Source organism: Drosophila santomea, chromosome 3R (genome assembly GCF_016746245.2).
Source record: "Drosophila santomea strain STO CAGO 1482 chromosome 3R, Prin_Dsan_1.1, whole genome shotgun sequence".
Taxonomy (NCBI): Eukaryota; Metazoa; Arthropoda; class Insecta; order Diptera; family Drosophilidae; genus Drosophila; species Drosophila santomea.
In genome coordinates, this window is record NC_053019.2 from 27521688 (window position 1) to 27537926 (window position 16239).

Below are 16239 nucleotides of genomic sequence, written 5' to 3' on the forward strand. Positions count from 1 at the left end.
TAAAAAACTTCCTTAAAAGGAACTACAAGTCCATGAAGACAGAAGATAGTTTATGAACAATGCTTTCATTTATATTAATTATTAGTACTCAATTCCTAACTAGGGTATAAATAGTGCTATAAAGTGTTCTCAGTGCAGTGCTTGCAAGTGATAAATTAATCGCTACATCAGTTTTTAATTCCGTGTTGCTGGCGATTTATCTTGGACTCCATGCGTTGAGTCTTTCGAAACACTGGGACAAGGTTTTCCTGAATAGAGTGCAAGAGAGAGAGAGGGGAGAGATGGCTCGGAAAAGTGGAACGAGACAGGGCTTTCAATAAAAGCCGGGCTGTGGCTAAAATACAGTGATCCCTCACTCTGCTCAACCTTTAGCCCTCCCCCCAGGCGGCACTGTTTAAAATGATGTATGGCACACATTTTGACAAATGTACAAAAATGAGTCATGAGTTCGCGGGGCAAACAGAAAGCGCTTCTCTGCTGCTGCATCATGTTGCTGCTGTTGCTGCTGCTGCTGCACTATTTTCTGTTGACTTTTTCATGTACTGGCTGTTGCTGCTTTTGTTGGCATTATCCATAAAACAAACACAAACTGGCGGAGAAGATGGAGCTGCTGCTTACACATGTTTTGCGAAAAAAGGGGAATGGGTCTGGAGCCTGGCGCCGTAATTAATCATTTATGGTTTACCTTAACTCGGAGCTCTGTGCTCCGCATGCAGCAGATTTTATTCAAGCTGGGCTGTAAACAGACCTCCGCCATTTGCGCAGTTTCAAACAAGTTGTATACATTGTATACATTTTAAATGCGAATTTACTTATAATTAAATTCGTGCAACTTCATATATATTTGAACAGAATTCAATCGAGTGGAGTTGAAATTAGTGTCACCGGGTTGTCAGAAATCTAAAGCAGCCCTGTAGCTCCAAATCCAGTCCCTCGTCTCGCGTAGACTTATCAACAGCGTCTGGAATATCGAGCTCCAGACTTTTCTTTCAGCGTTTGGTGTTCCGTGTGTCCGTGGTTAGAGGTTTGCGTGGCTACTACGACTAGGTACATATATTTTTGTAGGATCGGGACTAGGACTAAAGAGCATGGCCAATCGCTCCAGCCAGCGGGACCGAGAGTTCAGCCGCGACCACACTAGCAATTACAATCGCGATAACCGAGACTATACTCGGGACAATCGGGAGAATCGCGACAATCGCGACAATCGCGACAATCGCGACAATCGTGACAATCGTGACAATCGGGACAATCGCGGCAATTTCCGCGACTATCGCAATCGTGACAGGGATCGCGATAGGCAGCGTCAGGTGCCCACGGAACCACCGTTCATCGCCTATGTGGGCAACCTGCCCAAGGGTCTCGTCCAGGGCGATGTGATGAAGATCTTTTCGGACTTCGAGGTGAAGAATGTGCGCCTGATCAAGGACCGTGAGACCGATGAGTTCAAGGGCTACGGCTACGTGGAGTTCGAGACCTTGGCCCAACTGAAGAGGGCTCTCTCTTGCAACGGCCGCATCAAGCTGGACAACTTTTCGGCCCCCCTGCGCATCGATATAGCCGACCATCGCCGGCAGACGCCCGGTTCCAGCGGAGCTGGCGGCGCTCCTCCAGTCGGTGGCTCCCAAAGTCTGGGCGGTCATGAGAGAGGTGGTGGCGGCGGAAGAGGAGGCGGCGCCGGTGGTGGAAACGGTAGCAATCCCTACTACCAAAGGCGCAACTATCGGCGGGACGACAGTGTGGGATCCCATCAGTGTCGCCGGAGGGAAGCGCGCAGCAGCAGCAACCACCATATGTCCAACAGCAGCCCCACCCAAAGCACCACGTCCATCAACTACAACCGCACCACTCGCGGTGGTTTCAAAAGCCGTGGTGGTGCAGGTGATCGCAGTGGCGGAATGGGCAACGGCCATGGGAATGGTAATGGTAATGGCAATCGCTACCAAGGAGGAGCTCCACGTCACTACGATGACCGCGAGGATCATCATTCGTCGAGCAGTGGAGGATACCAGCGCAATCGCAACTACAACTTCAATCGGTAAGAAATGGAGTGACAATCGAGCACTTAAATCAACTTGACTAGCAATTCCAGCTCCTTGAACAGCGGGGGCGGAGGAGGTGCTGGAGTGGTTAGGGGCGGGAATCCGCAGCGGAACTTCAATGGAAATGGAGGCGGTGGATTCGGGGGCATAAATGGAAATGGCAACTATACCAATTTTGTGCAAAATCGCAACCGCGATCGCCGAGGACACTATAATCCCAACAACGCTGGCAGTTCTGGCAGCTACAATGGCAATGGGAACGGCAACTTTGGCGCGGACAACAGTAATCCTGTCCACGGAGTATCCGAATCGGGATCATCTGGTACCGGTCCCACTTCGAGCAATCAGTTCGGTGTACTCGACGATGATGATCGACCCAAGCTGGTGCTGAAGCCAAGGACAGTGACTGCACCCATTAACTCGCTGGCCGAGACCAAGCAGGCTGCTCTGATCTTCGGAAAGGCTAAGCCCCGCGACGATAGCTCCACGCCCGTATCCTCGCCACGCCAGGACTTGGAGGCCATAACCGTTGCCATGAGTGCGTCTTCTCCATTCGCTGGATCGACAGGAGTGCCAAGTGATCATGAGCCAGTTGTGGGCGACAACTGAATCGGGTTCAGCGTGGCGAGATCTTTCAATAAACTTTTCACAGGTCTCTTATATTATATTATTAGATTTGTATCCTCTGATGTTCGTACACTTCGTCCTCGGGAATCAAGACGGCAATCGCCTTGCCATTTTAAACGTATTCCAAATTCACATTGTGTAATTCATTGGCTTATTTCTTACGCTTTTGTTAAATTCCGTGATTAGGCGAAGAAATAAATAAATCATTGACCGAACATATACAAAAGCAGTTTACGCAAAAACTTTTCTAGATCAGTTCTAGTCTGAGGAGGAACATTATACAAATCACTATGCCTAATTTATTTCTACTCCAGAAAGTGGAAAAGGTTATTTCCCTAATTAGAGGCTGATCAGCCCCGGATAACCATAAACATCAGGACGCCAGCTATTCAGCCATTCCGCTTGGAGTACCCATAAATTGCAAAAGTTAATGCTCGGTGACAAAGTCGGGGCAGGAAGATAGCTCACCTCCGGCGGACAAAAAGGACATTCGCGGACACTTGGAGCGGCATTAACTAGTCAACTTGAACTAATTGAATTGAACAAGATTAAAGAATTTTACGCCGGAATAAAGACGTTTGGCAAGTGAGGCGAAAAGGAGCAGAAGGCCCTGGTATTTATGGGCCAAGATTTACGAGCCACAACAAGTCGCGGCCACTTTTGGCCACGGCTCCTGAAATTGAGCCGCACATCCTGGCTTGTACAGGCAAATTGGCTTAATTTCTTTTTAATTTGCTGCCGGTTTTCCCTGCTTTTCCTCGCTTTTCCTTTGCTTTTCCCCGCTTTTCCACGCTTTCCACTTTCACTTTCCGCTTGGCCCGCTCAGGAGCTCTCGAAACGAAATTCAATTTGAAAAAGTGGAAAGCACTGCGGATGTGAGGTGACCTGGCCGATATGGAGAACATCCCCGGCCCAAAAGCCAATTTACGCACGAACATTTTTTCAATTTGCGCGGCTGAAACCGCAGTGACCCCCCATCTAATTTCCCCATCCCCACCGCCCCGCTGCACTTTATAGAAATCCCGCGGAAAATTCACGGCATTAAAGGACTTTTCTTTTCTTTTATTTTCTCCTCTCCTCTCCTTTCATTTCTTTTGAAGTTCGCCCACTGGCCGCGAGTTTTATTTGCCTTTTTTTCCCCTGTCTGCCAAGGCTTTCCCGCTTTTCGCGCCGGACTTTTCCCGTTAATGTGTCACACGCACTTTATAAGCAATTGTTGTTGCCGGAGATGGGCGCGGAAAATGGGGGCGGCGTTGGCGTCTGGAAAAGTTGACGACGCTGTCGACGCCCATGGCGCAATTATTATGATTATTAGGTACAGCTGCACTTGCCCAGCGGCTGCCACTTATAAGCAAAAATTGTAATTTACCTCAGCGCTGTAGCACACTGAGAGAAAATCGTTTTAAATCACAGTCTGAACAGTGTAGTCAGCAAAAGATTATTTCTCAAAGCGCCAAGAAATCAAAATTTCAAAACGAGAACATCCGAAAAGCAGCGACTGATATAATTTCTATGTGTTATCGCTTCAAACTTGACAGCAATAGAAACATTTTCTGTCAGTGCACTGAAAACTGTTCGCCAGCTTTGCTGCTGTTGTCCATTAGGGTGGACCTGAACTTTGGTCCGCTTTTGACCGTTCGCTCTGGCTGCTGTGCATCGCCTTGGGGGTCACGCGTTAATAATCGCGCTGAATGACTTCATAATGAAAATATTAAAGGTGTTTGTTGCCGCTCTTGTTGTTGTTGCTGCCAGCCGCCGGCCGGGACAGGATAAGTATATATACATACCCAAGAAACGGAACACCCGCAGGACTCGCTCACACAAAAGGCGCTAAGTTTATGTTTATGTCATGCTCTCGAATGGCAGCAGCGCAGAGGTGAGAGAGGGGGTTTTTTTCCCGGGGTATAATTTAATAATAATGCTCCTTTTTTTTCATTAAATGTAAGTGCACCATGAGCGGAGGCTGCCTCAAGTGGCAGGTTGAAATGAGCGAAGAAAATGTTGGAACTCAGTGCTGGGCACTCAAGAAGATAATATATTAAATGCTTATTTAAACAAAATCGTTGGTACAACGCAAACAATATTTTCCAACATTTATTGATAAGAGAAGTGATTAAACATATATGATTTATATGATTTATGGTCGCATAGTCTCATGGATCCAACTTTCGTAGAAAATAACATTTGTGTAGACACCAGGATAGTAGACAGAGGCGCAACGAATGCCAAAGGACACAATGCCCCCAAGGACCCAGACGCCCTCTTGAAATGCCATTAGTGGTCCGCCGGAGTCACCTTCGCAGCTGTCGCTTTGCCTTCTACCACTGGCGCACAAGTGGGAGTTGCCCAGTGGAGTATAGTTGACGTACAAGTGAGCACACCTATCAGGCTCCACGTAGGTGACCTGTGCTTTCAACTTGACAGGACTACTCAAACTGGTGTTGGTCTCACCCCATCCTGCAACGGTAAACGACTGGCCGGGTTGCCATTGCCGCACACCCACAGTCGAGGGCAAGCAAACAGGTCGAATGCTGGGCGAATAGAGAACATCTCTCGCCAAGCGGATCAGACCAATGTCGTACCAGTTCCTACGGGTTCCGTAGCTCTCATGCATGTGGAACTTCTCGACCGGGATGTGCACAACGCTCGATAGGCATATTCCATTTTGGCAATCCACCGCGGTGCTAGTGTCGTGCTCGCCTAATCTCACAGAGACTCTGAGAAGATAATCGTTAATCATAAAACCAAAGCAAATGATATTGGGGTGCTTACAGGTTGCCGTTTCGGTACATGGTATCTGCCGAAAGGCAGTGAGCTGCTGTTAGAACATATCGGTGATTGATCAGTGATCCCGCGCAGACCGTTTTCAATTGCAATCCATTCGCTGGCTGGTACTCTAGTAGCGCCATCCAAGCGTATTCCGTGAGGACAGCTTCCCTGCCACCTATGATCTGCGCGTGCACTACGTCGCCACCACAGATGGACCGATCGGGAAGCAATCTGGCATCTCTCGGAAGTATTTCACCACGCCACCTGTCGTAGTCCTTATCCGCAGTGCAGCAGACGACTGGCGGGTCGCTCTGGTCTGATGCGCAACGGGACTCTCGGATGAACTGATTCTCAGAGTTTGTAATTACACTCTTCGATAATACATAATACAGGGGCACGCACAAGTCAATGGACACACACATTCCACGTCGCTGGTTGGGATTCCGACATTCTGGGTCTGCAAACGACCATAAATATGTAAACCGATTTCTATTATTCGTCCATTGAGTTGTCTACTGATTTCGGTGTTTATTCCGAATTATTTTTTTATTTCGGTGTTTATTCCGAATTATTTATTTATAAAAAACACAATGTTCGGTGGAATTTCCACTTTGTGCACTTACACTGTGTACCGGCCGTGCGGTTAATCAAAATACAGAGCAAAACCGCTGCGATCACCTTCATTGCGATTGCGACTGAACTCCGTAAGCATCGACTGCGATCTGTTTGATGGACACGAAAAATATGCCAGAGTCTTTCTCTGCCAAAAGTGCGATTACTTGCTGTTATCATTTCAATAAGTTAAAGATCAGACCATACAAAATATATGCGAGTTTACTGCCAAAGTGAAAAATCCCAAATAAATAAAGCAAGCAAAAAATTCTTAGAACCAACCCAAGATACAAAAAATTGTTAATTAATACTTGCTTGAATATAGTTTCGAAATCAACATGTATGCCCCGAAATGAACCACTGACTCGTTGTCATTCTCGACGAATAGTCAATATTCGGGATATCAGCAATCCGATTGTGTTTGCACTTTCGACAGACGACCCCAAGAAACAATTAATGCTGGCAAAGGACGAGAGGGGCTACAGGATACCAGATACAGGACACAGGAGCAGAGACTCGGAGGACCACAAGTAATATTTTAAATGTAGTTTCGGGCTAATTGTCATGCCATCGACGGCGTCTTATCGGACGGTAGCAAAACAATTTGGGCAAATTTATGCAACACAAACGAGCTGAGAGTGCCCCAAAGGGGCACGAAGGACACACAGGACCACGCAGGACATGCAGGATGCCCAGATGGAGAGATAAGTCAAAAATGCTGCCATTAAAATGCTGGCATTTGCAAGTCTATCTGGTATCTGGTATCGACAGGGTTTTCGCAAAAGTTACGAAAGGAGGTGAGCGGAAATCTAGCCGTGGTGGTCATTAATGAACATGGGCCAGTGTCCCCGTACAGTGGAGTCCATTAAAAAGGACTGAATGGCAATTAAGCACTGGAGTCAAAAGGCAGAATCGGAGTCAGAATCAGAATCAGAGGCTGAGGCAATTAAGGCGCCCCTTTCGCTGCAAGGACACTGGGCAATTAAGCCGGACCAAAGTTGGCCAATCCCTTGGAGTCGACCTTATCCTTTTCACCTATCTCTCTGGCCGAGGAAAACTTAAATGAGTTTTCCGGCAGCAGAGAAACAGAGAGAGAGAGAGCGTCCCGCTGCGAGCATTTAAGTGACTGCAACTTTGATTGGCTGGCCGCTTGAGTGGGCAGCAGATTTATCTCCTATTTCCGAGTCCCCCCCAATTGCACATAAATCCCTACGACGATACCTACGCCCGGCTCCAGGGATTCAGGGATCCAGGGATCTAGCCATAAAAATATTTGGAATATTTGTAGCCAAACGGCGACATGTGTGTGAGTTGAATTTTAGAGGGCGACACATCTTCGATATGCTCGTTTAAAATAATTTATTGCACTGCCACTGCCACTGCCACTGACAGCCATTGAACGTCTGCTGGTCTGCCACCGGTTCGGTTCCTAAGTAAAGTGTCCCGGCGGCACAAGCTCACAAGATAAATTGCGCAAATAGAAAAATGTTCTAATTAAAATTATGCACAAATATTTTGGATTTCTTCTCGCTGTCATCCATCGATGGGGTGCCAATTAAAATTGATTGGAAATTCCGGGACGGCATTCCCGGCATTTCTACAGCATTTCTACGGCACGTGGGCGTTCCTCAGCGCCAAGTAGCAGCTGCCCGAATCCTGTACGGTATCCTTTCACTCGGCATTTGCATGCAGAACCTTTGATTTTGAGCTCGGAAATGAGACTATCTGCGTGTGCTGGCCATTCTGACCATTCCGCATGACTACCCACTCCGAAAGCAATAAAAAGAAGTCTCAATTAACACTCTTGTACTGGCGAAATGCAGCCAGATGGCTAAATGCATCCATTTAAGTCGCCACCCCGACCATCGCTAATGTAGCAAATAAAACGGTCACCTTAATGGATTTCTGTTACGCGGTCTAGCTTCGATTTGGACAGAAGGTGGCGAAGCACGGGCACGGGCACAGGACTCCCAGGACTCACAGGACTCTCGTGCTGTTCCATTGATTGTCCTTGAATCGCAGTCGCTCGCCACTTAATCCAATCGCGCACATGTTGAGTCCTAACAATGGACTCCTGCCTCGTCCTCGCTTCGTCCTTCACCCCATCCACATCCACCTTAAGCGGCTTTCACCTTGACGTTGCCACCACCAACAAGGGCAACACGAAATTGAAACAACACCACCAGGATGTGCCGCGGATTCGGGATGCGGCCTCGACTTGATTTTCGCACTAGCCTACACTTAACAATTTAAAATAATTTTCACATTTTAAATATGAAATCTGTGCAGTCCGATTTAAGAGCTTGGAGCTAAGAGATAAGTGATTTCAAAATGAACAAAAATAGTTCTACAAAACACTTCCTATAAGGTGATAAGAAAATAGAAGAAGAAGAAGACATGTCAAAAAAATATTGATGCATACTTATACTTTTGGAATGCGCCAAAAATCAAAGAATTTGGCACATTTCTCCCAGTGTAGTTATCGTTTTGGGATGTGAGGAAATCAAGGCGAAAATAGGGGGTGCCCTGAGGGTTGTGTGCATTACCAACTGTTGTGAAAATTAGAACGTGTAGTCCGGCGCTTTCCAGGACTTATCACACACACGCACGACCGCACCACTGAGCCACTGAACCACTGAGCCACTCAGCCACTGGCCACTGCACCGCACCACCTTTGTGGGTCGCCTGCATTGACTTGTGTTACGATGATGATGTATTAGCCGTGGAATTAAAATTAAAAAGCCCGATCAGGTTGCCCCCTTTGATGAGGTCTTTTGTTGTGCGAGTGCACATAGTGCGTAGTGGCAAAGAGCCCGTTCCTAATTAATCCCACAGAAAAAGCAAACCGAACTTAAGCAACATCTGGACTCTCTGCTCTCTGACTGACATTAACTAAAGACCGACGCCACTTGAGGCACAAATTCGGCCGAATTTTACCATTTCAGCATTTCAGTGTTTTTAGTATTTCAGAATCTCAAATTGGGGCTGACAGGCGCGAACTGAGTATACGAAAACCACATTTGGGCAACCCGAATGAAAGATCATTCAGCTGTCAGAATCATTAAGAAATGTGAAATCGTTTAAATGTGCTCCGCAAGAGGCTCCATCATTTTTCTACCCAAAACCAAGCTTTTTTTTGGGGGGAGAGAAGATTGAATGTGGAAACACATGGAGATGGGGCTTCAAACGTAGTTCTGAGACGTGATTATTTCAGGGAGATATCTCTAGTACTGACTAATTTGTGAATTATGCAGAAATTCACTTCAAACCTAAAGGCTTTCCTGCTGATAAAACAAAGCTGTGTATTACTCATCCAAAGCCAAATATATATATTTTTTTTTTTAGTAAACACTTGTGAAATGAGTTCAACTTGTTTCCCCCAAATCGGCGGCACTTCCTGCCCCCGCAGCACTCGCTTCATTTTGGGAGGTAAATAAAAATTTTCAAAAATTAATGCCTGTCTTTCATTTGCAAGGCCTTTGTGCGCCTTCCGCTCGGAACCATTCCGTTTTCAATTTCGCTCCCCAAAAACAAAAAAATCCTCACTTCTGGCCACACGACGTTTGGCAGTGCGAATCATTTTTATTACGAATTCGTGAGTTTTGCCGCAAATAGCAGCTCGCCATGGGCAAATATATAGCCGCTCGGGAGATATATGTCTAGTTTTACACTATTATGCACGGAATACGGGATACGAAATACGGAATCGCGAGCGCGGGGCACGGGCAATAAAAATACCCGAGCATATCAGGCAATACCCATTGGAGGATGGGGGGCACTAGAATGGTGCCGATACTCTAGGCAGTCTAGGCAGTGCAACCAGCTGCCTCGACTTCGTGTGCCATTCGACACGCCCACAACATTCGATTGTCTTAGGCTCACGCAGATAAGCATATCTTCCAATACACCTGAAAAAAATCTAGTAAAGATCACAGAAGTAGAAAGTATAAAAACTGGCAGAGCAAGTCATTTCTGCGCACTCATCAACTTTCTAATTACACTTTATTTATTCAATATAGTTTTACTGTGTAATAATTAGTATAAATACTTTTTCCCAGTGCAAGGAAGCATTTAAATTTCGGCGCGTTCATTGAAATTTGAACGATGAGCTAGCTGACGATAAAAGTGGACGCCACGGGCGGGGCTCGGAAATTTTCATATAAAGTACCTTTTGTTGGCATTTTAATGGCGCGCTTTATGGAAGGATTAAGCACATAAACTTGTCAATAACTCGAGTGCCGCACACACTCATATATTTATACTTATGCTTATACTTATATACCCAAATTGCCAGCGACTCGGCGACTCTCTACCAATAATAATGTCACCGCACTTTGACTAAGAAACCCTGAAAATGGAGTCAAGTCGCCGAGGGGACAGCGATTTTATTTATGAGCTCAACGTTAAATTGTTGCCGCATATGTCGAGCGGTCCTGCTGAACATGGGGGTGAAGTGCGCGGGGCAGGGGGAGGGGGGCAGAGGGCAGCGACTTATTAAAAACAATCATGAGCCAAACACCAGAAACATACCCGAGATCCAAGCCCTTGGAGCACATTATTGATAAACACACAAGTCTGAAGTCTGAAGCAGGAGAAACATTGGATAATGGATTGATGGGGTGAAGGGGAAATTCTCATAACATTAAGTGAGAACCGATAACGAGGACTCTTACGTTTATGGCTATTCGTTGTGGATATAATATGAGGGATTTAGAGGGATTACGCCAGGAGTTAGCTCACAGGCAATAGCGAAGAAAGTGCTGAATAAAAGTCAAATAAATATTATTTCATTAATTTATTCAGTAACTTCGCAAGCTAAAGAAACTTCATTTCATTCCTGTAAAAATATTTAAAGGCAAGCACACCTTTACGTGATAAGCAATCGATGAAAATTCCCTAATGAAGTCGTCCATATCGCCAAGAATGCCAAACATCCATAAATATGTCCCTGGCGTAAGGCAGCGTTTGGGAAACCTTTTAGCTGCTCCAAAAAATGAAATCACTAAAAAATGGTGAGCCAAATTTGGGCGAAATGTAAAAATTGCAAGCCACCCAAAAGCCAGAAGATTACAAACCCCTGCGGCAATTATTTTACGATGCACAAAGGTATTGTTAAATCGCAGGAAGCAAGAAAAGCGAGGAGCAAACAGCAAACAAGCCGGCAGCCAAAGTAAAGCCAAATATGTTGAAATGCGGCCAGGACCGAGAGCAGAAGAAGGAAACTGCGAGTTTCAGGGGAAACGAGGGGAAGGTCCTGGATGCGAACGACGCCGCAGTTCAATATGCAGCGGCAGGCAATATTAAAATATCTTAAGGATATTATGTTATTACGCACACATTACACAGCAGACTGCGGGCAGGATATCGGGATGGATGGCTGGCAGGATGGCAAGGCAGGGTAGGGCACGGGGCAAACTCCACTCAAATGAGATAATTCCCTGTAAAATAATAATAAAATAAGCAACCTTCAGACAATGTTCAACATCCCGCCCCGCAACGCCCCGCCCCTTCCAAAGGTTTTTATGATTTTCATATTTTCGCAACCCCCGCCGTTTAAGTGCTTTTCAATATGAGTAAAATGCATTAAGGTATATCTCTCGCATTTTCCCTTCTGCCCGCCGGCTAGGCAATCTGAATGCTGGGCGCTGGGCGGGGGGCGTGGCAGATTGGCCTGGCAACTCTGGCATTAAAACAAAACACACCCAACACACAATCAAGCTTCGGGGGCCAGTGGCAAAAGAAAGGACCAACCCAATCCTGTCGAGTCAGCAGAAAAGAAAGAAGCCCGTACAAATGAGCCACATCGCCGCAGTGGAATAAGGCAAATGGGAGGCAATTTTTAGTTTTGATCTAAATGCGTCAATAAATTTTAACACTTTCAGTCGCTCGGGCGACAGAAACAAAAGTCGTTTCGAGGCTTACAATAAAAAAGGGGCAGGCAAACGAGCGGTTAAGGATATCCTAGTAAAAATCAGGGCTATGGGCTTGCTACTTTGCTTAAGACAAAGTAAACGAAAAATACCCTAGTTGTCCTAAAATAGCATTTCAAATTAAATCTATTGGTTGTAAAATGAAACATTTGGATCATATATATGAACTACAAAGAGAATATAGCATATGGTCAATATGTTTTTTATGCTGAGTATCGGTTAGTCGACCCCTTGGGTATCAAACACACGCTCCACTTGCTTTTTGGCCACCTCAGCATTTTCTTTAACTTCTGTGCCAGCTCGGTCTTATCAATGGGCTCATTTTAAAATCAACGCCTAGTCCTGCGACTCCTGCGAGTCCTGCTTATTTACGAGAGATGTCAATGACTGGGTTTTTCCAAGTTTTTCATTCCATTTATGGCTGCGAATCTGGGCCGGGCTAACTTATCGCTCCATGTGCATCTTCAGTGGCACTTTCAAAGGCCTTTCTTCGGGGAGGTGGACAGCCAGTCGTTCCCTCAGTCAGTCAGTCAGTTTGTCAGTCAGGAACTGATTGTCCTGTGGCCCAGAAGTAAAGCATCCGCAAAGAGTTGGCACAGAGTTTTAGCCCTAATCCCGCAAAGGGTAGCGTCATCGTGGCACATGGGCAAACAGTGCTGCCATGGCAAATTTATCGCCGCTGATAAGCGTTAATAAATTAATTAGAATTATTGAAATGCGTGGTCTGTCGAGGTCCTGCTAGGTCCACCGCTACCGCACATCCTTCCGCCACTGTTCCTGTTTCTGCAGGCAAATGCAAACACAGCCCATGGCCATGGGCATGAATATGCCACTGGATCGGCATCGCAGTGGACATGGAAGTGGACATGGATGTGGACATGGATGTGGACATGGATGGCAGCCATTATGCGCTGATTTGTGTTGCATACTTTTGCGGCGCACAGGGCAGAAACAGGACGAAAACAGTGCCACATCCGCAAACGCACAGGACACGCACTTTTGAATTAGTTTGTTTGAACTCTGGGGCCTTATCTCAAGTTGTAGATTTCCAACATTTTGTAGTCATTTCCGGTCGCACTCGGTGCAGTCGGTCGCATTTGCATTTCGTGCTGCAAGCTTTTATCAATTCAATTTACGCACTTGCATAAAGAGGCTCTTGCAAAAATGTTACGAACATTTTATGCGAACAAGAAGATCATCGTTGTTTATGGGCGCTGTCTAAATGGCGCTTGCCTTTTTAGCACTTACCATTCGACATTCAAATATTAGTATCAAATTAGGTATAAGTACTTCTCTTTAAAAGCTGGTCGAAGGATTACGATAAGTTTACGAGTTAAAGAACTTGTATTTTTTTTAAATATTATTATTTTGTTTAGATTGTTTAATAACGAATTTTTCCTGTGCAGTCTGGTTGGCCATTTTTTCCTTCTCACCTTTTAGGCGGTGGCAAAGTTTTCACGTCTTGTAGCGCCGCCGTTTTTTCCTTCTTTAATGGCATTAAAAAGTTTGTCCGCCACTGGCCAAAGTTCTCAGCACTAAGGTGCCTTTTTTTATTGGCGCCAGGACGTGTTTTCCCCGCAGGAATTCACCTCCCCTTCTCCAAGCCCCAAGTCCTTGAGCTCAAGGTGCAGGCGAAAGGAAAAAAAACCGGAGGAGAAAAAATGAAATAAAACTTTTTTAGCTCACAAATGTTTTGCTGCTAATTGAAAATATCTGTTGGGTTCAATTAGACGATGATGCTGCACCGTGCGGCGGCTTAAGCGGCTGACTGGCCACGCCCCCCACGCCTCCGCCCCAAGTGAGCTAAACCATAGGACAAAAAAAAACCGCTGATTTAAGCAATTTTTTGTGCAACTTTTCGCTTGTGTGGCGAGACTTTTCAGCTTTCCAGCGAACAACTTGCAGCTGATGGATCGAATTTGTGGCCAAGGAAGGAGGCATTTGATTTCACACAATTCTTAATGCCCGGAGAAAGTTTCTCCACACAGTTTAGTGGCATACAAATGAGGACGAGCTTCACCTGCAGCTGAAGTGCTCCTTTTTCGATGGAAACTAATCCGAAGAATTGGAAAACTTCTGACCGAAGGTTAATTGGATAGAGAAGCGAGATGAGAAAGTTTAATCGAAGGTGGTGCAGCCTGAAAAAACTTTAATACAATACAGTACAGTACAGTATATATATCACGTTAATTATGTATTTTGTAGCCAGAAGATTAATTGGGGTTCTCTTCACTGTTTCGGCTTAAATACATTTAATGAGCCCGCCCACACACACAATAAATAAACGAAATCAGGCATCAAACGGCCAAACACAAATTGTCAATTAAAAGGTATTTAAGCTTAATACCCAGGTCACACACTCACGTCGAGCGCTTAATCCACGTAAATTAGTGCAAAAATCAAGTGGATACCTTGATACCTCACTGCCCCCTGCCCACCACACATAAGCCCCCAAATTTGCAGGGGCAGAGAGGGGGGAGGGGGAGTGGGGAAGGGAGGCCAGAGAGCAGAGGGCAACCGACACCAATAAAGCCAACAAAGCGTTTTTAGGGTTAAGTCCATGTCAAAGTGTCAGTTTAGTATCGGTATCATGTCATGTTGTCTGTTCGTTCATGGTGGGGATGTTGCTGTTGTTGTGGCTGATATTTCGGTGGCAAAAGGCGAGTGAAGGGGTTGGGGCACGGGGAGGGGGGTGGCTGCTCATGGGTGGTGGGGTAGGTTTTAATTTCGTGTGCACTGTGTACTGTGTGGCAACATCAGGCGAAACAGACGTGTGCTCCGGACCCTCTATCTCTGCCTGGAAATTGCGCTGAAGGTGCAACGTTTTACTAATGAATTTAACAAGGATGCTGGCTGCCGAAAAGTGGGTGTGAAAAGTGGGGTGGTGCACTGAGAGAAACAAGTTGATATACTTTCTACCCAAATACTACTTAACTTTCGAGTACTGACTTCCCTTTGTGTGGCATACTTTTCAACACCTTTGACAGTGCTTTCCATTCCGAATTTCCTTCGCTCTTAAAACCACATCCAATTTGTTTTCTGTGTAGGAAAGGGGCACGTTGCAGCGTTGCATGCTCATTAAAACGTCAGGGCGGCAGAAAGCTGGCGAGTCTGGAGAGGCCAGTTCGTCTGGGGGCATCAGCTGCACTTTGTGGCCCTGCTGTTTATCCTGCCAACATATTTTTCAAATGTTCCGTTTGCATAAGTGAAAAGGCCAAAAAAGGAAGATAACACACACAACACACATGGGCGGGGGAGGTGGAGGTGGCCAACATTGGCGTCAACACAACAACAGGGGCATCAAGGGGTTAAGGAATTAGGGAGTTGGCAAGTTGGGGAGTTGGGCCAAATCTGCCAACAATGGCGCGTAAATTTACGACTCACCTACGCGACTAGACGGCTTTTGACCGGGCCAACAGCTCCAATGGGGTGGACCAAAAAAAGGCAGGGAATGGGCGTGGCTGAGGCACATGTGTGTGCGGCATATTTAAATTTGTTTTTATCCGCATTTCAGGTTGCGCCCGTTAATCCAATAAAATTGCGTAATTAAATTTGCGCTTCATTTGGCGTTTGTCATGTTTGTCGTTGCGGTGACAAATTTAAAACCTGTTGTCTGCCAGCCTAAAAACTCAACCCTTTTTCCCTTTCTCCAATTTTTGGCCCCCACTTCGAGGTGCGAAAAAATGAACTGAAACCGAAATTGTTGTACACGTAGTAATTTTTCAATTGCTGCATAATTGAAGGAAAACCAGCGGAGTAATTCGCACAGCACCAGAAAAAAACTCGCAAAATATTGGCAGCAAATTGTCGGCATGACAAAGTGGACGAGTACCAAAAAAAACCCCGACTCCTTTATTTCGGCCTGTTGATGTGTGGCTTTGTTGCCACTTTTTTTTTTTGTATTTTGGCCATGGACTCGTGTCCTCTGGGGAAAATGGAAAGTTGACTAGCAATTGTGTGAACGGCAGATGAAAAATGATTTTTAATTGTTGGGCGTTGAGCGCTGAGTGCTGAGGGTTTTGTGGTTGGAGAAAAAAGGTTGAAAATCAGTGAAACAGTGAAACTCCCTCACATTTAGCGGGCTTTTTTATGCTGGCTGCAGATAAAGCCCTCTGCAATTGTGAAATTGATAAGACCAAGTCGTCGGCGACGACAACACACGGCACTCATTACTTCCGGCCTTTCAGAGCAGGGCCCTCGAAGGAAGTCAAGAAGTCGATAAGGTCCGCGGACCGACAGACCCGATAAGAACACTGCAT

General features: G+C 45.9%; 2 protein-coding genes across 3 annotated transcripts; one reads left to right on the forward strand and one right to left on the reverse strand.

The window, feature by feature from the left end:
* Positions 1 to 909: 909 nt before the first annotated feature.
* Positions 910 to 2895, forward strand: LOC120452929 (heterogeneous nuclear ribonucleoprotein 87F). Of its 2 annotated transcripts, none has more exons than XM_039637398.2 (2): positions 910 to 2038; positions 2084 to 2895. In XM_039637398.2, exons 1-2 carry the CDS (start codon positions 1089 to 1091, stop codon positions 2649 to 2651), a joined length of 1518 nt encoding a protein of 505 aa, XP_039493332.1. In that variant the 5' UTR covers positions 910 to 1088; the 3' UTR covers positions 2652 to 2895. The 2 variants fall into 2 exon arrangements, with proteins under 2 accessions (XP_039493332.1, XP_039493334.1); XM_039637400.2 differs by having other exon boundaries at positions 911 to 2038; positions 2093 to 2895.
* A 1824-nt stretch (positions 2896 to 4719) lies between these two features.
* Positions 4720 to 6181, reverse strand: LOC120452935 (serine protease 7). The gene is made up of 3 exons (XM_039637416.1): positions 6062 to 6181; positions 5442 to 5895; positions 4720 to 5386 (listed from the first exon to the last, which is right to left on the reverse strand). Exons 1-3 carry the CDS (start codon positions 6120 to 6122, stop codon positions 4807 to 4809), a joined length of 1095 nt encoding a protein of 364 aa, XP_039493350.1. The 5' UTR covers positions 6123 to 6181; the 3' UTR covers positions 4720 to 4806.
* Between the last annotated feature and the right edge of the window lie 10058 nt (positions 6182 to 16239).

Excerpts from the sequence above, each read along its gene's own strand:
- LOC120452929 (XM_039637398.2), top strand. The coding sequence starts at position 1,089 with ATGGCCAATCGCTCCAGCCAGCGGGACCGAGAGTTCAGCCGCGACCAC. Across the intron at positions 2,039-2,083 it reads CGCAACTACAACTTCAATCG|CAATTCCAGCTCCTTGAACA; the intron begins GTAAGAAATGGA and ends CAACTTGACTAG.
- LOC120452935 (XM_039637416.1), bottom strand. The coding sequence starts at position 6,122 with ATGAAGGTGATCGCAGCGGTTTTGCTCTGTATTTTGATTAACCGCACG. Across the intron at positions 5,896-6,061 it reads CCGCACGGCCGGTACACAGT|ACCCAGAATGTCGGAATCCC; the intron begins GTAAGTGCACAA and ends GGTCGTTTGCAG. Across the intron at positions 5,387-5,441 it reads ATGTACCGAAACGGCAACCT|AGTCTCTGTGAGATTAGGCG; the intron begins GTAAGCACCCCA and ends TTATCTTCTCAG.